The sequence below is a fragment of the Macadamia integrifolia genome, unplaced genomic scaffold (assembly GCF_013358625.1).
Source record: "Macadamia integrifolia cultivar HAES 741 unplaced genomic scaffold, SCU_Mint_v3 scaffold635, whole genome shotgun sequence".
NCBI classification, from domain to species: Eukaryota; Viridiplantae; Streptophyta; class Magnoliopsida; order Proteales; family Proteaceae; genus Macadamia; species Macadamia integrifolia.
Window position 1 is genome coordinate 149,181 of NW_024870503.1, and position 23,358 is coordinate 172,538.

The 23,358-nt window shown below is 39.7% G+C and overlaps 1 protein-coding gene across 2 annotated transcripts in view; it reads left to right on the forward strand.

The window, feature by feature from the left end:
- The first annotated feature begins 1,697 nt into the window (after window positions 1–1,697).
- The window catches only part of LOC122069540 (xylulose kinase 2-like), a 29,537-nt gene continuing 7,876 nt past the window's right edge, over window positions 1,698–23,358 (forward strand). The window contains exons 1-8 of one of the 2 annotated variants that reach the window (XM_042633590.1): window positions 1,698–2,094; window positions 2,371–3,068; window positions 3,186–3,274; window positions 8,273–8,337; window positions 20,184–20,239; window positions 20,672–20,792; window positions 20,894–20,968; window positions 21,047–21,100. In XM_042633590.1, the coding sequence (XP_042489524.1) occupies window positions 2,454–3,068; window positions 3,186–3,274; window positions 8,273–8,337; window positions 20,184–20,239; window positions 20,672–20,792; window positions 20,894–20,968; window positions 21,047–21,100 (1,075 nt within the window). In that variant the 5' untranslated portion in view covers window positions 1,698–2,094; window positions 2,371–2,453. The remainder of the gene's footprint in view (window positions 2,095–2,370; window positions 3,069–3,185; window positions 3,275–8,272; window positions 8,338–20,183; window positions 20,240–20,671; window positions 20,793–20,893; window positions 20,969–21,046; window positions 21,101–23,358) is intronic. The other variant, XM_042633589.1, reaches the window with a different exon arrangement.

Consider the following 23,358-nt stretch of genomic DNA (forward strand, 5'->3'; position numbering starts at 1 on the left):
AATTGAAACAGTGACTTAAGACGGTGGAAGCAGCCCATGTGTTGACAAAAAAGAAACTAAAAGGGGGAGGAGGGTATCTTCTTCTTCTTATCACGAGCAGCACTAAAGGAGTAGAAAGAGACAACAAAAAAAAGAAGAGGTCCATCCATCCCACCCAACCCACTTTAGTTTGCTATATATGAAACAGAAAAGCCTGAATTTGTGGTTGGTGGTGATGAAACGGTCACTGAAGCCACCGATTCAACCCCACAGGCGAAGGAGATGTCTTTGGATCCTGCTGCTGCCTATAGCCTTCCTCCGTTTGTTTTCTTGCTTTTAAAACTTGGCGAGAGGAGACTATCGAGAGACCTCATTTTCTTCCTTCCTTTTTTACCATGGGACCACAGTGCCAACAATGTCCCGTTCAGACCCTCTACTTTCTTCCATCAGCTTGAAATGAATTCATGGCGGTTAGAATGGAAGAATTTGAAGCAGGATTCAATTATATATCTTTAATGTAAATGACAGAGTTGCCCTCATGTTTTCTGACTGTGGATCAGATACTCGTACGACAATGGTTCTTGCTGTCGTACCGTCTAAATCACATAATTTGTCTTTGGGTAGATTCTATCTGTGTGGATTAGACCCTTACAAGAATGGTTCTCATAGGTATCTGATCCGCTCTCATGTTTTACCGAGTAGAGATTAACAATGCAACATCTGTACTCCAACAAATTTACTCCTTCAGAGGAGAAACCATATTTGCGCTGGTTTTGAGTCCGAAAAGTTCAGTTTAGGCCCAACCTAGCCCAAGGTTGGCAAGGAATATCTCAGCTCAGGCCCAACCTTGGTGGGCTCAAGGGGGCTGGGCTGGGCTGGGCTGGGCTGGGCTTTGCTATACTTTTGTCATTTTTATGTTATTTTTGTAGCATATGTATATAATACTAGTATTTACTAAATATGATCTGTATCATATATATTGGTATTGTTACGTAACCACTTTCAAAAAATTGAATCTAATCGGTCAAATCACCTGATTCCGACCGTTCCCAATCTGGCTGTTCCAGAAAAATTGATTTTGGGCTGTGGCATTAGAATTGTTGGGTTTCAGATCGTATGGGCATTCTAAGGTTTTAGGACCAATTCTTGATTTTAGGTTTTCGGTAAACACAACCCCTTTGACTGTTTATCTCAGTATCAAAGTTTGCTGAGACGAATTCCTTTGTTGGTTATTTTGAATACCATCTTCTTTTGATTAAAACACTAAATTTTTTTTATCAAAATCGTATATAAATCGGTTGAAAATTAGATAACAAAAATCGAATAGAAACCAGTAAAGAATTGGATTAAATGTAAAACAAATCTGATTTTAATTTCACCTTGCCAAAATGTAGACTGCATTAAAATTGGACTGGATAATTGAAACCGAGCAGATTTGACACCTTTATCCCACCGGCCCAATTTTAGCGTGTTAAATTACTGCCTCACCCCTGTGAAATCAAATGTCCCTTTCATGTTGATTTCTGTTTTCCCTCACATTGGCCCCATGCTGGTGCAGGGGTTTTGTGATCAGACAGCGAACTTTTGCCTTTGTTCTATCAAAAATAAAAAATAAGCTTGACATTAGCCACGTTGGCACCACACTTTTAACTATATTGACACGTTGGACGCCAATGGGTATTGCAGTTCTTTTTCTTGCGAATCGACGCCTCCACGGTGGAGGGGAGTGGCATTCTCTGCATTCACCCCCAGTACCCATGGGGTACTGGCCATGAGAGATAAGACCCACGCATCTGCAGACTGCAGTTACTGCACTGGTAGCTTCGTATTGGCTGCTGGGATTTCATCTTTATCGTCGCATTGTATCTGAATTGATCATGACTCGAGGCATTATCCAACCCTGTGCTTTAGTCCCTACCAGAAAAAAAAAAAAAAAAAATCCGATTATTCAGTATCTAGTTCTTTCTTGTTTCGTCTACGGTCTACCCATTTTGTTTACTTCGTTTTTTAATTTTTTTGGGACTTCCCTTTGAAATTCGTGGATTGGGTTTCGTCAATGGAGGATTACTCTCTTCCTGAAGGCTCCCTCTTCCTTGGATTCGACAGTTCTACCCAGTAAGTTCCTTACTTATCTCTTCTTTTTTGTTCAGCTTTGGAGCCTAGGTTACCACTTCTTGAAGGGATTGCATTGGGGTTATTTCGTTTCTCAGGAATCCGATGGTGAAATAGTTTCAACGAATTAGTGGCTATTTGGGTTTAGAATGATTGGATTTTAATAAGATGGGACTGTTATATTTGATTGAATTATGTTTTCATCTTCACCTCAGTTCTTCTCAGACTGGGTTTTTTTTTCTTTGTTTTATCTTGTTTGATGATGAATCGAGAAATTAGAACTTTTAGACCCACTGAAACACTGATTGATCGCTTGCTTTAGATCCCTGAAAGCTACTATTTTGGATTCGAATCTTAACATTATGACTGCTGAGGTTGTTCATTTCGATTCTGAGTTGCCCCACTACAAGACCAAGGATGGAGTTTACAGGGACCCATCTGGAAACGGAAGGATTGTGTCCCCTACTTTAATGTGGGTGGAAGCTCTAGACATCCTCCTGGAGAAGTTCACAAAATTGAAATTGGATTTCGGAAGGATTGCTGCTGTTTCCGGTAGTGGACAGCAACATGGTAGTGTGTACTGGAAGAATGGCAGTTCCTCCAAGTTGGCTTCTCTGGATCCCAAGAAGACATTACTGGATCAGCTCCATGATGCCTTTTCCACAAAGGAATCGCCGGTTTGGATGGACAGTAGCACCACTGAGCAGTGCAAGGAGATAGAGAAAGCTGTTGGAGGTGCATTGGAGCTGTCTCGACTTACAGGCTCCCGTGCTTATGAGAGATATACTGGTCCACAAATCCGGAAGATTTTCGATACACTACCAGATGTGTATAACGAGACGGAGAGGATATCCCTCGTTAGCTCCTTCATGGCATCTCTTCTGATCGGGGCTTATGCGAGTATTGATCACACTGATGGAGCAGGGATGAACTTGATGGATATCCAAAAGCGTGACTGGTCTCAAATTGCTTTGGAGGTTTTTTTCTTATATTTTTAGAATGCTCATATCTCTTCATCTGTCAATGGCGAACATAGAATAAAACTTATTATAATTAATTTTCTGATCTATTTTTCCTTCTTGTTGTCATGATAGGCTACTGCACCGAATCTAGAAGAAAAGCTTGGGAAACTAGCTCCTGCCCATGCTGTTGCTGGTTTTATAGCTCCATATTTTGTGGAGAGGTCAGTAGTCCAGATTTTGTACATCTGCTATATTTATAGATGTCTTTTGGAATCTTATTCAAGTTGTTCTCTCATTTTTCTCCCGATTTCTTACATTGTTCTCTCATTCCTTCAATAGTATAGTAAATCCATGAACTAAGATAATGGAAAAACAAGACATGGGTTTTTGTTTGCTAGGAACATTGAGGAATTTCACTGAAACCATTTATAAGTAATATTAATAACTTTGTGATTAAGAAACAGTTGCTTCCACAGGAACAGTGAGTGACCAAATTAATATTTCCACCAGCATACATCACTGCGATCTTGGTGGATTCCAATTTCAAATGGTGTTTACCTGAGGTGAATTCCAATTTCATTAGAGTTATTTTTTATTCTATATCAACTATAAATATTCCAGATTTTGAATGCGTCGATAGGTGTATGTGGATCTTAACTATTGATGGGAAATTCAGCTCCAAATCTTCCTGGGAGGATATCCGAAAGAAGAATCAAATAGTGCCTTTGGCTTCCTTAATTTGGTGTAAAAAGCAGCTGCCTCGGGTCTCATCCCTGGCGTGGAGAGTTCTTCATGGAAAGGTCCCAACGGATGATATGGTTAAAAAGAAAGCAGTTCCTTTGGTGTCTAGATGCGAGCTGTGTAAAGTGGAGGAGGAATCCTTGGATCACCTATTTATCTCTTGCTCTTTCTCTAGAGAAATCTGGTGCTACATTTGTGATTGCTTTAACTTGAATAGGGGCAATCAGTCATCTCTTCTAGAGCTTGCTCAATGGTGGAAAGAAAGCTTAAAATATTTTGTTGTAAGGAGGCATGGTCAATGAGTTTTGGAATAGTTCTAGACCACTTATGGAGGGAAAGAAACGGCAGGAAATATGATAGCAAAGAAAGATTGGCAAAATATGTTTCTATCATGGTTGTGGAAGACATTAGAAGAAATGAGCCTTCGACAAAGGGAGAAGTGAAAAAAGCAAATGACGTTTTATGCTGCAGACGCCTTGGTGTTCCTATTTAGGATGGATCTTACAGGGAAACGTTGGAGGTTTTTTGGTGTAAGCCTTTCGTCTGGAAGCTCTTTGGAGAATCTAGGGCAGGCTAGTGCAGGAGGAACATTTAGAGATCAACGGGGAAGGGTGCTAAGCTCATATAAAACATTTCTAGGTGTGGTTGGTGCCTTTGAAGCAGAAATAGAGGGTTTGATAGAAGGGTTGATGAGAGCCAGAGATATGAGAATTAAAATGATGTGAGTGGAATCGGACTCGAGTGCGGTGATGACTTTGCTTCAACAAAAGGAAGTGCCGTGGTTTGCTTTGCAAAGATGGCTGTCTCTTCAGTCTTATTTGAATAGTATTAGATGGAAAATTTCTCATAATTATAGAGAAGGGAATGCGATTGCTGACTACCTGGCCAGAGATGCGGCAAAGTATGGGATTACAGCTGAAAATGTGGTGTTTCCGTCTCATATAGTGGACATTCTTGCTAGGGATGCCGACGGAAGACCGCACTTCAGATTTATTTAGTTTGAGTCTTTCCCTCTCTTGTTGATGGCAATGCCAAAGGTGGGAGTTGGGATGACTAGTGGAGTTTGTTTTGAGTTTTGTTCTTTTGAAGTCTTTTCCTTCTTTTAATGAAATAATCCTGTAGCCAAAAAAAAAAAAAATCACTACGATCTTGGTAGGTTACACCTTTTTTATGTAGCCCATCTGCTTTCTGGTCTTCTACCAAAAAAATTATTTTTCAAACAACAAAGTAATGAGTCCATAGTTATGAGACATCAATTGTCAGGATTCAGATAATGGATTATAGAAAATAAAATTATAGAGTTGGACTCCCGCGCGACATTTTTTCTTCCTCCCAATTGTTTACACTGAAAAAAATTGGGCAAGAGAATGCTACCTTGCTGGTGCAGGTACATGCCAGTGTGTGGGAGCATCTTCAGCACCCTGCAGGGTGGGGGCAGCAATGTCTTTCTGCGCCTGCTGTGTCTGGGCGTTTTCTGCGCCAGCAGGGTAGCGTTCTTTCTCCCAAAAAATTATAGAAAAAGAAAGTAAAGAGTCCATAGGTTAGAGACATGAAATGTCAGGGATTCAGATAACAGATTATAAGAGATATGGAAGTACTGGAGTCAAGACTCCAGCACCAGGGGTGTTAGCAAAACAGAGGCCAATCAAAGCTCTGCTTAGCTTTCTTTGAACAGAGGGAACTTGGAATGCAATTTGATTTGGCAGCAACCAAAAAGGAAAAAATAAATAGTATCTCTGATTGCCACACTATACCCAATCTTCAGGTTAGCATATAAAGCTTCACCTATCTTCCAAGTACACTGCTTTGGGTTTTAGGTGGTGGAGGTGTGAAATGGCTGCCTCCGACATTATTGTTTGCTGTCTCCTTAGTATAGGGCATCTCTATCAGTCCTTCGCTATCCTACCAAGATGACCACATCACAACAGTAGGATTGAAGTCAGAATTACTAACATGTTTGCATTCATAGTTCCATACTACCCGTAGCTTTGAGAAATATAGTATAATGGTTAATCTTTCTAAGGATATATCAGCAAAAGAAGAAATCTGAGATTTTCTGTAGAGATGCCTAGATAGAGGACACAGTAAACATTTTCAAACACGGCTAGACACATCTATTCCATTTTCAAACAAGTTATTGTTGACATGTATCATATTATTGCATGATCGCTGTTGTGCATGAATAAAAAATAACCCTAATAATACCACTAGAACAATGGTAAGAAGGGATCAAATCCACAGGGAACTGGAAGGCTAAATCTACTAAGATGATGCGAAAGTGGTTTTGAAAATCAATTTGCAAAATTAAGACTAAATTAATGACTAATTAACAAAAGTGAGAATTGATGAGAAAAACAGCCTTTAGGTTTCGAATCCCCATTGACATGATTATTTAACTATGGCACATACTCCGGTTCATTAAAACTATAAGTCTAATGCAACCACAGAGGTAACCTGTCTTGCAGAGCACTATAGTCTTTAGCATACGCTTAGCACGCTTAGTTTGGTTAGTTAAAGACTATCATTGATACAACTAGAATTTTGATAAAAAAACTATTGCTTGAATAGAAAACATGAATCACAGAAGCACATTCTCTAAACTAAATAATTCAATTAAAATCATCCACAAAGGGATGGAGTCTCAACATCAAATAATCAAGTATGCATAAACCAGAAATTAAATAACAATTATCAACGGTTCATCTACACCTAAAGACAAAGGGAACTTAGCCGCTCATGGGGTTAACTGAAGAAGGGTAGCAACGATGGTGTTCTTCCATGGAAACGCAAACATAGGTGAGGAGATTCAGCGGCGATGCAGTACGATGCGATGAAGATGATCTCTGGAACGTCTTCTCTAGGAAAAACTGTCCAGAAACCAGGTGCAATCCAAGAAGAAGGAGAACCAGAGGTGCAATTGAGATGGGGTTGCTGGAAAATAGATGGAGAACATAGAGATGGAGTCGTGGGCTGATATGGAGTTGCTGGAAGGAGATGGAGAATGTGTGAGTGAGAGAGAGATTCTAGGGGCTAGTAGGAAAGAGAGAGAAAGCGTGAGTGAGATGGAGAAAACCGTGAGAGAAAAAGGGAAAGGGGGAGTGTGAGAGAGAGAGAGAAGGGCGTCAGAGGTGTGTGTGTGTGTGTGTGTGTGTGTGAGAGAGAGAGAGAGAGAGAGAGAGGGAATCTCTTTTTTTTTTTTTTTTTTTTGAGGAAAGAGAATATAAAGATGAGAGAGGGAGATCGTGAGAGAAAGTAGGAGAAAGAGAGAAGGATGAGAAGTCAATAATGAGATGGGAGAGATGAGAGAAAACCTAGGAGTGAGAGATGTTATAGGAAAAATGGGAGTGGGAGAATCGTGGAGGGTTTTTGGGAGAGACTAGGAAAGAGAGATATAATCCTATTTTGTTTTGGACAAGAGAGATTTTAGGAGAAGAGAGATCAGCCACTAATTATCTCAAAATACCGGTTCACATTGGAATCTTGTGATCATAAGAAAATAGCAAAGTGGAGTCAATTTAACAATAAATATCCAATCGAAATCAAATTTTAAATAACACTTTCATGAATAATTATGGCCTGATCTTTGCATCTGATAATGCTCCTCTCATAAAAAATTTGACCTTTCATATTGCAGTTACAATCTTCCTTCCTATGATTTGTGTAATCCCTTTTACGACTGGTGTTCTACCAGCCAATATAATTCTTCATCCTTGGAGCATTAATTTGAAACTTTCATTTTAAGAAATCCTTCACTGGGGTAAATACCTTTCCTCATAGATTTATCTCATTTGGAATTGGGATTAGTTATCAACCTCTAGCTTGTGTTGCTAGCAACGCAAGATGAAAGCCATTAACATCTCAAATGCCTTGCGCTCCTTTCCTGCCTTTACTTAAGAGACTTCAAGTAATGTTATTTGTTTGAAACCTCTATAAGAGAAAGAAAGGACCATGCGGATATGATTGCCTCTAATCTTTGTAAAATTTATTTAAGAACAAAAGAACTCAATTTTCAAAAGTAATTTTCAGATCGACAGAATTATTGACCTACTGCAAATGGACAATTGGATAAGTCACAGAACTTTGTTTGGGTAAACAAAAAATGAAAATTAATGGTAACCACAAGTTACAACTAACCCCAAAGAACCCTCCAACCAAATATATACAGTTGGAGTTTTAAGCCGGACTTACTGAAATTGAAGTGCTTGCTGCCCTTGCCTTTTTGCCTAACCAGTCAGGAAAAGCCTTCGGCTCTAATGCATGGATACTAAAGAACACGTCAGACTTTTCAATGTTTGACATTTTTTTGTCAAAGAGATCTCTGGAAATATTATCATCTTTGGACTCCTATGGATGTAATTATAACATAATTACTCTTGAATAATTTTTCATCGTTGCTGCCAACTAATTAAAATATAATTTTTTTCTGCCTTGTCGAAAGTTGAAATTGGTGACTAGAAACTCTTTTGAAATGCTTTCAGGTTCCATTTTAACAAGAACTGCTTGGTTATTCAGTGGTCTGGGGACAACCCAAACAGCTTGGCAGGTACATAACTTTCTGCATGTAAAATTTCTTCCTGTAATACTTTTGTCAATTTCGTGAATTATTTAATATCTGTTTCTGTGAATCTACTTATATAATCTCTATTTCATGATTTATTTAATATCTACCAATGCCATACAATTATCTGTATGACAAAACATCTTGCGATGTTCACTTGATGCCTCAAATTTGATAAGTCAGTTATAACTGTATGAAGTTTCAAACTTCAGGCGGTTCTGATGCAGTTAAAAGTAGGCATAAGGATTCATTTCTTTGAAATATTTTTGTAGTTTTATTTATTATTTCATTCTTGTTGATGGAGTCGTAGGATAGAGTTAAGAGTTTGAGTTGACTATTATTTCCAGTTTCAGGATACGATTAGGAGCCCTTGTTTTTTCCTCTTATACAGTTGCATGTACCCAATGAGAAAACAGATTGGAATGTAAGTTTGAGTTGATACAGTTGGCTGCCAAGAGCTGTGGTTGAGCTATTCTTCCTCCTCGTCTCTGTACTCTCTTCCCATCTCAGGTACAGTCCTTCCTGTTCCTTTATTTTCCTTGTCCTTCCTTCTTCCGTGTTATCCTCTATACACGATACCCTGTTTTGACTGGTAGTAGCGGCCCCGAAGTTTGAAGTCAAATCCCCTCAGATCTAAGTCTTTGGAGATGAAACTTCGTGGCTTTAATCACAGCTAGGGAACGATCCTAACGGAGTAACGGGTTAGTTGGGAACCAAACAAACCTTCTTGTTGTGAGATTGCTTTCACTGAGATCAGATATGCTCTCATCTTCGGCTAGATACAATTTCAGTGACCTAGAGTTAATCTCTTGGTTAATCTTTTGGGTGGTACTTTTTACTAGTTCTGCTTTTACATGCTCTTTAACATGTCCTGGTCTCCCATCCAATCCACATGCATTCGTTCCGCTCGGTGAATATGGCTAGCTGGCTTGGCCCATAGCAAACGAAAATCAGGATTATTGAACCCCTGGATCACATTAGATTCATTATAGATTTCCATAATGAGTAACTATATTAAAGAGGAAATAATAAACCGAAACGGACTTTGAACTGTGAATTGTTAGATTCTATTATACATTATGAAAATTGCAACTGGAATAAAGAATATGCAAGTTTCACTGACTACACGGATGGTGAGATTTCTGTGTTTGAACCGACCCAGCCAGACACCTGATTGTCACCATTTCAAATGTTCCAACAGCTCATTTCTGTTGTTTCCTTTTCAGTGACTACACTGATGATGAGATTTCTGTGTTTGAACCGACCCATCCAGACACCTGATTGTCACCATTTCAAAGATTGCAATGGCTCATTTCTGTTGTTTCCTTTGCAAAAGCATGCGGGACATACTCCCAAACAATATATGCCAAAGGAGAGAATGAGTTGCACAGCAATAATTGCGGAGTCTGCCAAACAGCTCCTAAAAACTCTTTTGGTAACAAGGTAATGGACATGGATGTCAGTATCCAACAGTGCTACTGAACCTGATATGAAAGTTCGACGAGCTTGTATTGGAAAAAGAAGTATTGCTGTCTGACATAACCGTGGACAGACACAGGACACATCAAAATTTTGGTAAACAAATGTTTACGTTAAACAGCTGAAATCACATGGCATAAATTGTTTTGCTGCAATTTTGCATGCCATACATGTGTTAGTTCACATTTGTAGATAAAATTTGACTGAGAAAGAAGATGCCATCAATTCGCAGAGGGTGCAAACATCAGTAATGGGATTTGGTTGCTATGCAAGGCATGCACTAATAACCAAACAACCTAGGTCAGTGATAACTAGCTGGTCACCTAGGGTTGCAGTTGTGTTCTTAAAAGATCAGGTGACAGCTGAGCTGTTGGTTTTTCTCTTTAATTTGGATAATCATGAGAACTTGCAGGGCCAAACCCTATCTTTACCTCTTGCAGCTTTTTGGTTGCTAGAGCTTAGCGAAAGGTGAAGGATGCACCTAATTATCATATTTTAATCATAAAAATTACCATTATGGAAGGTATATTTCTTATTTGGTTCATGGTATCTCCTTCACTATGGAATAATGCAATTTACAAAGATGCTCTAAGAAGGGATGAAGAGATGTGGCCTGACCCTTCTATGGATTTGATTTTTTTCTCTCAAATGTATTTCACATTAGCTGTGAGGGTGTTTTTGTTATTTTGTATGATCATCACCCTATAGAGCTGTAGAAAGGGGTCAAGAGACCTGAATAGATTTTGTCTGAAAGGACAAATAGCTGAATAGATTTTGTCTGAATAGATTTTCTTGACAAAGATGTTCAGCCGGTGTAGAGGAAAACAGAAGAATGTCATCAATATAGATCAGGGCACGATCTTGAATAGGAGCAAATATCTGCATCATGGCACGCTGAAATATTGATGGAGCCGTCTTTAAGCCAAACAGCATGACTGTCCATTGTAAATGATAACCAGGGACACAAAAGGCTGTCTTCGGCCTATCTTCAGGGACAATCCCAAGTTGCCAAAATCCTGCTTTAAGATCAAACTTGGAGAAGATAGTTGCAGAAGCTAACTGAAGTAATAATGCCGGGCGAGTTGGTAAGGGAAACTTATCATCAGCCAGGAAAAAATTCAGAGGCCGATAATTTATCACCATTCTCATCTTACCACGGATCTGTTCTGTTCTTTTGTTCACATAGAACGCCTGACATGCCCATGGAGACACAGTTGGTTCTAACAATCCTTGAGCTTGGAGTTGTTGAAGTTCTTGTACTGCAAGGTTTAAATGTTATGGAGTCATACCGGGATGACTGGCTTTTGTTGGATTGACATCTTCATTCTTCTTGAAAGGTAGGGAGATGAAGAACTTGGAATTCTGCCAGAGGGGATGAGTACATTTGGTCAAGAACTCAGTGTGAGAGTCTGCACAAGAAGTTTGCAGAAGTTTTCCTTTAAACTCATCAAACAGAGTAGGACCTGTATCTGTACCTGCAAGAAATATGTTAGAAAAAGGGGACCAGGGGAGAATTTGTTGTTTATACACAAGACCATGGGGTGTCCATTTAAGGGGTAGATGACTCAGGACATCAAAACCTATGATGAGATCTTTATCAGGACAGTGGGATCCTAACATAACATGGGTAAATGAGAGGGTTGGAAGAAGTTGGATTTTAATGGGTTGTTTAGTAACAAGAGTGATATAAAAAGTTTCACCATTGGCTGCTAAAAATGGAAGAGGAGGTTCTTGTGCTTTCCAGAAATGATTTGGGAGGACTTTGGGAGACAAGATGGTTGTAGCTGCACCTGTATCAAGGAAGGCTATTAGACGGATTGGTTTAGCATAGGGTTCAGGGATTAGAGTTACCGCAGCATGGGGTAAGGTGATAGACTGACAGGGAGGAGGTGTTTGATTTGGGGAGAGAAAAGGGATAACCTGGTAGAGGGAATCAGAATCCTCGGACTCGGAAAGAGAAGACTCTGGGTTTGAGTCTATAAGAAAAGTGGACTCATCTGGATAGTCAATTGCAAATAAAGAGAGATCCGTCGGTTCAGAATCTAGAGAGTATAGGGACTCAAGATCAGCATCTTGTAGATCATCATGATGAAGGGAAGCAAGCATATGAAGCACCTTTTCCTTCTTGCGACTGTTAGGACAATTATTAGCAAAATGTCCATCTTTTCCACAAATAAAGCAAGAAGTATTCTTGTTCTTTCTTCTAAACTGTTTTTTACGAAGGAACTTCCAATGAGGTTTAAACCAGGAAGGCTTAAAAGGAAACCGTTTCCTGTGCTTATTTGAGGAGTGAAAGAACTTCTTATGATGGAAAGGCTTCTTTGTAGGACAATCACAAGAGTGATCAGAACCTTTACACTTGATCTTCATCCAGGATGTATCACAAGCAGAAGAGACCTTGTCAGATTTTGATTGTAATTCCTTCCATATTTTCTTGACATTACAGAGTTTGTCAAGAGCTGTGAGAGCAAAGCTATATAGGGAACCGATACTGCAGGATGCCAAGGTGATGTTCTGATTGCGGAGAAACTGGAGAGTATCAGCACCAAGTGGTTCTGGAAGTGAGTTTAAAAAGATCTGCTTAAGATTCTCATCATCAAGGCCGCCAATTTTATGGAATCTGTCTGTCATGCGAGAGAAGTGTTTGTCAAGATCTGGACGAGCTAGAGAGCAACACTTCAGCTGTAAAAATTCTTCACGAGCCTTTGTAATATCATTCGAGACAGGACCAAGAAATTCTTGATATAGAACTGTGATGAACTGGCCTTCAGGAAGTTGAACAAGTTGTAATTGTCTGTATCCACCAAGAGCTAAATACCATTCCCTGAGTTTGCCTTGAAGTCGAGCAACAAACTTAGTCAGAACACTGACAGAAGTAGCACCTTCTTGAAGAAGTTCAGCATTAATCCAGGCAAGGATTAAAGTATCGGTATCGGTCGTCGTATCGGTTGTGTCAAAATTAAGATACGTATCGGAGGGTATCGTATCGTATCGGAGATACACTAAGATACCCTAAAGATACACACATAAATGGATAGGAAACATTTTTTTAAACACTTTTACATAAAGAATTTGTTAAAAAAAGCTATTGATAACATGTATTATGCATAAACACTAAATTGAGGGTATCGTACTAAGAATTCAAGGTCTGTAGTTGTCCCATAAATGTAAAATCCTTGTGTCCCAACCTTGATTTCCACTTTAGTTAGAGAGAAATATGGTTGACAGCAACTTTGGAACAAAAACCTTTCAAAAAATCGTTTTTTTCTGAAAAATTACCCATATTGGCCATTATATGACAGTAGCGCCGATACGTATCGATACTCACCGATACGTACCGATATATATATATATATATCGATACTCATCGATACGTGCTGATATATACCGATACGTACCGATCGATACATACCGATACTCACCGATACGTACCAATACATACCGAAACGTACATTTTACCTCAATTTTATATTTTTCATAGAGTCGTATCGAGGCATGTCGTATCGTATCGACGTGTATTAGTGGTGTATTGATGCATATCGGTATGTATTGTAAGATATATATCGATACAAAATGATTTAAAAAATTCAATGTATCGTATCGGTGTGTATCGTATCGGCCGACTAAATTTAAGATACGTATCGAAGGGTATCGTATCGGTATCGGAGATACTTAAAACCATGAATCCAGGCATGAAAATCAGCAAACTTAGATGCCCATTTGGAAACAGGGACATCATCCAAGGTAAAGAATTGCTTAGGATCTTAGTTTGAAAATGGAGCATATGTTGGGCTAGGAGGAGGTTGAGGTTCAGGATTATGGACCATAGGATCATCCTGATCACCATCCATCTCTTCAACATTTGGAGGTGCAGGATAAGGGACAGGAGGTGGATTTGGACCTGTATTCATGAAAGAAGGAATAGGTTTAGGGTCATGAAGGGCTAGGGTGGTGAGAAGATCAGTTAACACCTCTTCACCAGAAGGAGTTATGGCACCTATGGGAGGATATTTGGTCTTAGTTCGAGGAGGTGAAGGTGAAGGTGATGGATAGGTAGAAATAGGTGGTGATGGTACAGGATAGGTTACAATCATAGGGTATGGTTGAAAAGGTGGAGGAGAAGGTTTTTCTAAGAGTACTGGTTTAGGCTGTTGTCTAGGTTTCAGATTGCGTTGCTGACGCTGTAGTGCCTTCAGTTCTTCAAGTGGGAAGGATCTAGGAGAAGCAACTACCGGAGAAGCCGGGGTAGCATATATGGCAAAAGGATCCTGAGAAGACATACTAGGAACTGCCAAAGGTAAAGGTTGTTGTCGACTGGATGTTGCTGCTTGAGGTGGAGCTTGTTGTAGACTGTGTAATTGAGCTTCAAGAAATTTGAGATGTTTCTCTTTTTGTCCAATAAGAGCAAAGACCTGAGTTGTATCAGCAGTAGAGGAGGCAATACTAGCAAGTTCAGCATGAACTTGATCCATCTCAGCTTTAAGAGATTGAAGTAATTGAGAATGTCGGTCAACAGTACTGTGAGTATGCTGGGTGGAAGCAAGGATACGTTCAAGGTACTGGTTTTGGACAATGGCATTTTCATTTTGCCAATTTAAAGCTGCTTCAGCCTGAGAGATATCTTTGGGTTGCCCAGAGGGTAAGACAGGGGATTTTACTTTCCATACATGACGTATACCATGGGAATCAGGACCATAGTCTGCAGGACCAGGAAAATTCTGCAAAGGAGAAGAAGAAGAAGATTCTGGGGTATACATGCAACAAGGAGGGACTATGGGCAAAGGTGTATGAACTGATGGAGGAGGCTTACAGACCGCAGGAGGAGGAACAAAAGGAGGAGTTAAAGGAGGAGCACCGTATTTAACCATAAAGGGATAACGGGCGTCAGTACTCAATGGTCCAACTGTAGGATCTCCTGACTCATATCGTTCCCTGAGAATAGTCTGAGAAGACCTTCTTTTAGGACGGGAAGAATAGGTATCATCATCAGAGTCTTGGAGACAGTCTTCACAATCACAAAGGTCAAAATACTTATGACCAGTGACTGGATCAGAGAAATAATACACAGGTTTTCCTTGAGCATCAAAAGATTTGACAGGAATTTTTTCTTGAATCATTCCTGTAAACTGAGAAGGAAAAGGAGAAGGTAATGGTTGTGGGGGAGGAAATCTGATTTCAACCTCACCGGTGGGGTGAGTGATAAATTGTGGATCAGTAGACTGAAGTGGCTGAACGGGAGCAGGTTGGGTTGTAGCCATTTGTTGTTCATAAGCCGTGACCCAAGAAGAGGGAAGGAGACGAAGAAGATCATCTCTGGGTATTTGTCTAGGGACATAAGTAAGGCTTGGAACATGGTCAGAGTCCACAGAGAGGAAAAGAGCATCCTTATGTTGGCCTTTGGATAAATCATAGGCATGATTTTGTAATCGATAAGCCAATTGGTAGTGGAGGGTTCCTGCTAAAGCCGTAGGAGTCTGTGAAGTACTAGAAATTTGGATCTGGAACTTCAAAGCAGAGGGAAGATGGGGATCTGCTAAGGCTATGTTGAAGTTAGGGTAAAGAGTAAGGAATATAGTTCCTGCATTCAAAGTGGTCTGAATATTAGCAATCACGGCATGTTCATACCGTAGAAAGCGACTGTCAAGAAGGGCAATCCGGGAGAACACGGGAAGACCTTTCCTGCCATAGAAAGAAAGAGCAAATTTAATTGCACCAAAATGGAGATGGGTGTAACCCTGATGTTGCCAAGCAGGAATGAGATTTGTTGGAATCTCCAGAGTAAACAACTGTTCTTTTTCAGTGGCAGGGATGTGATATTGATCACACCGTGAGGCCTGAACCAACTCTTTCAAAGGAGGGGTTTTCTTTCGAGGAGCAATAAGAGTCTTCCAGGAAGAAGAAGAAGATTGCTTCTTTGGAAAAACAATATAAGGGTTCAACAGGGGAGATGGAGTCTCAGGGATGATCTGATCTTCAGGTAAATAATCAAACTCATACAGAGAATCAATAGAAGAAAAAGAAGAGTGGGAGGAAGAAGAGGAGGATGACGAAGCAGAGCTTCGAGAAGAAGTTGAACGGCGGGAAAGAGACATACCAGAGTAAAGGCGTCAAGTCCAGTATCCGATCAGCACAACTCACCGGCGAAACTCAGATAGATAAAAAGATGACTAGTCGAGGCCGATCAGGACCCTCGGGGTTTAAGTTCTCAGAGACAGATCAACCCGAGCCGTTACAGGGTAAAAGACGGCCACTCCTTGGCCTAAAGACCCATCGCTCAAAGGGTTCTTTCTCAGTCACCAGAAAACAAAAACCACGAAGTAACCTGCAATAGGGCGTGGCCTAGAACGTCTCTTTAACTAGCAGAGGTTCAAACCAGATAGAGCTGGCCACCGGAAAGGACCTTAGCCGGAGAAGGAGGAGGGACAAGGCTCTGATACTATTTTTAGACTCTGTATTTCTTGACAAAATCTAGCAACCCCTTTTTACAGCTATTTGTAAAAACAGCTATTTGTCAAGAACCTATTCAGCTATTTGTCAAGATCCTGGGGTATACATGCAACAAGGAGGGACTATGGGCAAAGGTGTATGAACTGATGGAGGAGGCTTACAGACCGCAGGAGGAGGAACAAAAGGAGGAGTTAAAGGAGGAGCACCGTATTTAACCATAAAGGGATAACGGGCGTCAGTACTCAATGGTCCAACTGTAGGTTCTCCTAAAAATGGGAGGCATTTGGACCTTAGCCGGAGAAGGAGGAGGGACATGACAAACTCTATAATGTCAAGAAAATCTGGAAGGAATTACAATCAAAATCTGACAAGGTCTCTTCTGCTTGTGATACATCCTGGATGAAGATCAAGTGTAAAGGTTCTGATCACTCTTGTGATTGTCCTACAAAGAAGCCTTTCCATCATAAGAAGTTCTTTCACTCCTCAAATAAGTACAGGAAACGGTTTCCTTTTAAGCCTTCCCGGTTTAAACCTCATTGGAAGTTCCTCCGTAAAAAACAGTTTAGAAGAAAGAACAAGAATACTTCTTGCTTTATTTGTGGAAAAGATGGACATTTTGCTAATAATTGTCCTAACAGTCGCAAGAAGGAAAAGGTGCTTCATATGCTTGCTTCCCTTCATCATGATGATCTACAAGATGCTGATCTTGAGTCCCTATACTCTCTGGATTCTGAACCGACGGATCTCTCTTTATTTGCAATTGACTATCCAGATGAGTCCACTTTTCTTATAGACTCAAACCCAGAGTCTTCTCTTTCCGAGTCCAAGGATTCTGATTCCCTCTACCAGGTTATCCCTTTTCTCTCCCCAAATCAAACACCTCCTCCCTGTCAGTCTATCACCTTACCCCATGCTGCGGTAACTCTAATCCCTGAACCCTCTGCTAAACCAATCCGTCTCATAGCCTTCCTTGATACAGGTGCAGCTACACCCACATAAACGCGTCTAGCAGGGGAAGGTATAGCCACACTAATATAGTCGCGGTAGCCGGCCTCGCTGAGCGATGTGGGATTATGCATCCGAACAGTGCCACTGCCACATCGTCACAACTACTACTTCCGCACTACCGCCCGGCTCTGATACCAGATTAGGCGCCAGCACACCCACATATTTAAATTCCTTTTACCTTTTGGATAAGGTTTCTTCTAATCTTGGGTTTCTTGGATATTTTCCTTTTCTCCAAATGGCATGTTAATACATCTGAACCTTCTGTTACAGACAAAAAGGCACTTAATAATGCAGTATACTCCCAGGAGGAAGAATATCAGGCTAGAATAGCATGTAGTTCATCCGGTTCATTTTCTGATCCAGTTTTCTGACCCAATTCTGGCCCACAGTTTGTAGTTTTCTGGTTCTCCTGAAAACCAGAATCATGGGGTCTTATCTAGGCTGTTATTTCTTTTTTGTTGTTCAGTTGTTTATTCCGGCTAAAATACTTATAAACTCCAGTCCTGATTGGAATCTATTTCCTTCAAGTTTCCATTTTCCTAATCAGTTTAAAAATCCTCCTATTAGCCTGTGATTGGGAGGAGCTTTTAAACTATTTTTTATTTTTTGGTTTGTTTGTTTTCCATTCTGTCCAGTAAAGGCTCTTATTGGCTCTAGCTTTACTAAGACCAGTATGAGTTAACTTTCCACTAGTGTATATAAGCATTTACAAACTTACAACCTTCCCACGATTTTTTTTAATGAAATTGGCTTTCAGCTTTATGGTTCTGTGGGATTCAGAGTGTGTTCTGATATGTGGGATTCAGTAGAAGACTTGGAGGGATTCCAGGTTAAGGTACTGGTGGGATTTCCACCCTACAAATCAGGTGGGATTCCTGGTTATATATCTTCTCTTTTTATTCTGTTTAATTCTGTTCTGCTTTAATAAATATCATCTGTTGGTTAAGTTTCTGCCTTGTTCTTCTTCAGTATTCTGTTCTGAATTCCTTTTACTGGTTATGGTTTCAGTTTTGATTTAAAATCCTTAAAAACAGATCAAACTCTAGTTTTCCTACTTCAACTGATGCAGTTGCACGATGGACTTAGGAAGAAAAAAAAATCTTTTGATTTGATTTTCTTTTATTTTAGAAATAATTTCTTTTTAAAATTAGCTAGCTTCTAATTTTAGAATAATTTCCACTAATTGTTTGATTTTTCCTTTATATTAGTCATGTAATGGATGAACTCAGTGATTAGATTTGATTGAATTTGAGACAATATGTTTTGGTTGAAGTCGATGGCTGCCATGGATGCTTTCTTTCTCCCCCTTTTCTAATATCTCCTATCCATCGCTCTCTTTATCTCTGCTATTTTCTTCTTCTTTTTCCCCTCGAATTCTGTTTTTCCCCCTTTCATCACTTTGTTTTGAATATTGAAGACCCGTTCGAGTCCTGTGGAAGACCTATTGAAGATCCACACATCAGCGACAAGTTTGAGGACCTGAAGACAGCTTGTTTTCCCTGATCGACACTGGTTTTCTGCTAGGGTTTTGACCTGCTGTTTGTCCTCTGTTTCTACCAAGCCTGTGGCCAGTTGCAGCCACACTTCTGGGTGACTATTGGAGGACCTAAGAGAGAGACTCGACCAGGAGGATGGAGGACTGGAAGGCCTTTTGAAGCTGCTGCTGAAATCTCCCTCGCGACATACTGATTCTACCGCCCAGATCTGGTTCAGGTCCTTCGATCTCTTTGTTGCATACTACTCTAAGCTGAACATAGAGCTTTAGGAAGAGCAGGTTGTGGCGAAGCTTTGCCTGGAATATCGGACTCAGTCAACAAGTATCAGCGAGGTTCTCCTTCTGTTTCTGTTTCCCTATTCTGCCGCCTCTCTTGATGGTTGTCTAGAGGTTGAAGGCAACCCCAATAGAATCGTGTTTTATTTTAGAGATACTTGTTTGATTTTACACTTAAGCCCCTGTGACCTAAACCTGTGTTCTAATAAAACCTCCTTACTTTAGTAATTCCAGAATGCCCCCCCTCTTTTATTTTTTTATTCCAGTTTGACCCTACTATTTATTTTCCTCTTTTAACCTCTTAAAATTGTCTCTGAAATTGCAAGAATACCCCTCAACCATTACATTAAGCTTCTTAGTCATTCTTGTGGGCCCTAAGTGATCCGATTTTGATCATTGGAATTCGGTTCCGCATCATCAACTCCAACTCCAACTCTTCAAATCTCAGTTTTCTGATTTCAGCTTTTGAATTAGTATATACTGATCTGAAACTCTAGATTGGTTTTCTGTTTTCAAAACCCTAGCTTTCTAGTTGGTTTGAGGGAACCTACCTCAAGTACACTTCCTGAATTTCTGGCTTTCTGAATCTGAGCTCTGGTCTATAGGTTTTAGTTCACTAGTTAATATCTGTTTTATGGTAACCTCTATCTGAACTCTGGTTTATTGTCTTAAGATCTTGCCATCAAATTCTGATATTCTAGTTTCCTGAACTAGAATCCTAGTACCGTCAGGATTCCTTCATAGATGGGAATCTGTCCATACATTCTGATCTTGCACGTATCTGAAACAGACCTTTGGCCAGAAATTCGGCCAAATCAGACCTGTCTTTGATCAGATATTTAATCTTCTCTAATCTGGTCGACAGTTCCTTATCTGCGGTTATGAAAAATCCCTGGGTTTTCTAAACTCTAAGCCCCTTGGTGAGTAGAATACCCATTACTTTATTTCAGTACTTGGTACACTCATTTCTCCTTACCTATTCTTGTTTAATTTCCTAGCCACAAGTTCTTCAAAAATAGTTATGCATATATTTGCATGAGTAAATCTCGTTTCCCGTGCAAGTGATTGTATCCCTAACTCTTGCACTAATACTGATTATTTTCTGTCTATGTTTGACCTTCAACAGGTTTGACCCTCAATACTCCAGGGGATCTGGCAATTAGTCTGGGCACAAGTGACACTGTAAGCTAAGTAGGAATGATTTTGTTTTGGCCATTGGCCATGCTGTTCTGGTAACAGTTGCTCAACTCATCTTATAGACCATATGTACCTGAACCAGCATATCTGAGTATGTGGCTCTGATGCAGAGGAATGGATCACACAGATTCATTCAGCTAAGCCAGATGATCTGTCAAACCAACATCCAATATGATTGATATGTCAATTTTTTTTACTGGTTCTTGATTGAGGAATTTCTAGTGCTTAATAGTACCTGATTGTGTGCATATTGGTGTAGGAGATTTCTAATGAAGAACTTTATGTTGTAAAGAGGCCATCTTTTGCTCTATAACAAGATAAATGAAAACTTGGTTCAAATACTCCCATATTCACCCATCTGTCCTGGCAGGTGTCAGCTAGTTGTTTTTCTTATAGTTTGTCATACTTGTCATTCAGGTGTTTGGGATCTCCAGTGAGCCTAACCCAAGTTTAGAAGGACATGTCTTCCCAAATCCTGTTGATACAAAAAGCTATATGGTAATGCTCTGCTATAAAAATGGGTCCCTGACTCGTGAAGGTACTATCATTGTCTGAATTTACACACATATATATTGTGCTTCCAGCCAAAAAAAATTTGTACACCCACATTAACAGTGTGATGACAATTTATGGTTTTAGATGTACGGAATCAGTGTGCAGATCAATCTTGGGATTTTTTCAGCAAATTGTTGGATGAAACACCTCCTCTAAACGGTTCTAAATCTTCCTCTTAAGTAATTTAACCTATGTTTCTTTTATTATATATTCTCTATATTCTGTCTTTTACTGTAGGTGGGAAGCTGGGATTCTACTATAAGGAGCATGAAGCTCTCCCTCCCCTGCCAGGTGGTAAAATAGTGCTTGTACATCTTCCTTATCAACCACATAATGTGATGACATCTGTTGCAAAATATTTCTTCAATGCTATTATGAATGATATTTATGTCAGGAAATCTGCATGTCTCGTTGTCTATGTTACCTTTATGATAACAGGATGCACATTCATAATTTACTATTTTCTTCTTGGTGTCTCCCTTCCGGAAAATATGTCTTGACCAGTTGGCTGAACCTGATCCGTATAACACTCTTTTAAATTTTTAGAAGAAGATTGACGAAAAGAAAAAGGATTGGCATCCAACTTGGGAAATCTATCACTTAGGATATTCATAAGATTCATCAAAACGGTGGTTCACACTCTATTTATGCCAGTTGTGTAGAATAAGGTAGGCGAAGATGTGCAATGTTATAATTAATGAAGTGAACTTCTTTAACGATTCAATTCTGTGTCAATACCAAAACAGGTTAGATCAGTAACTGAGCATAGAAGAATGAAGAAGCAAAGAGGAGAAAAGAGAAATAACTAGAAGAAAACCTAGCTCATGGTTATGTATTCTGTATACCATGACGAAGGCAGTATATTATATAATGAATCTTTAGAGACATGACCAAGTACAACTCAAGAAATAATAAGCCCCACTGTACTATTACTTGGTTACATGGCTTTAAAAAAAAAAAAAGTGTACCCAGTGCATGAGGCTCCCGCCACTGTGGGGTCTGTGGAGGGTCATAATTTATGCAGCATTACCCCACTTCGCGGAGGGGCTGTTTCCTAATTTGAACCCGTGACCACCTGGTCAGAATGGAGTAGCCTTACCGTTGCACCAAGGTCCACCCTCTAATTGCATGGCTTAACACAACCATAGTTACTAAACAGCACTATGTATTGTTAGTCACCATAGTTACTAAACAACATCAGGACTAGAATCTCAACACTCTCCCCTCAAGTTGGAGCATAAATATCACCCATGCTCAGCTTCAATCCTCAATCCTTGGTGAACAGATAACCAAGCTGATTCCCATATCCAACGAATGGCATAGCTTTTCATCACAAAACCTCGCACAAAGTGGCAGTCAACCTCAACGTGCTTAGTGTTCTCATGAAAGACAGGGTTGGTGCTAATATAAATGGCTGCTTGGTTATCACAAAACATATTGATAGGCTTGATAATAGAAAATCCAAGCTCTTGAAGAAGAGACCATAGCATGTTAATTAAGCTGCAATATGAGCCATAGCTTTGTACTCGTCCTCAACAATAGACATTACTCCTGTGGTCTGTTTTTTATTCCTCCAAATTAACCAAATTTCCACCAACAAAGGTATAGTAAAAAGTAGTAGATCTCCTATCATATTCATCACCAGCCTAGTTAGCGTTAGAGTACCCAATAAGATCAACATTTCTATTAGGTCTTTCTGTAGGATATTTTCTTGAAGTACTTTTAAGATACCGCAAACTCAACAAGCTGCCTCCCAGTGAGCCCGTTTGAGGTTCTCCATGAACTTGCTTATAACTCCTCTTGTAAAAGAAACATCTGGCCTGATCATAATAAGATATATAAGTTTACCAACTGACCTTTTGTATTGATGCTTATCTGTAAGCTCCTCACCGTTGTAGGTGCAGAGGAAGAAGCATGAACTGCATGCAAGGAATCAGATTGAGTAGAAGGCGACTGAGAAGGAGATGCAACCACTGGTTGAGATGATTTAGGGTGTTGCTTCTAAACTTGCATTGGTGCTGGATGAGTAGTCTGAGAATTTGAAAAAACGAACTACAGTAGGAATAGGAGGAGATTGGAAAAGGTCAGTTGCCAAATTGAAACCTTAGAATAAAAATACGTGTGCTCTCAAAGAAAATAACATATTCACTTACAAACTGTTAACGGGTAACAGCGACGTAACAACAATAACCCTTTTGAGTGCGCGAATATCCAAGAAAAACACACTTGATCGCAAGGCGCTGCCTTGGCATCCAAATGGTTTTCCTGGCCTAGGCGACTATTGCCTTATTGCACTGCATTTCGCCTTTTGTTCTGATAGTTATTTTAAATAAGAAAATACCCCCTATTTGAATCCAATAAAAATAGTTTACAAATCAAGTTCCAAAATAATTAAAAGTCAACCCTCCAGTCCAAAAACTATAGTTGGATTTTTTGTCATGGGGGAGATTTTCAACTTTCAAATGTTGGGGTTTTTCTCAATTCTAAAAATTTCGGTATAACAATGTTTTGTTTTTTATGTTCATAAAATTATTTTCATTCAAGCAATT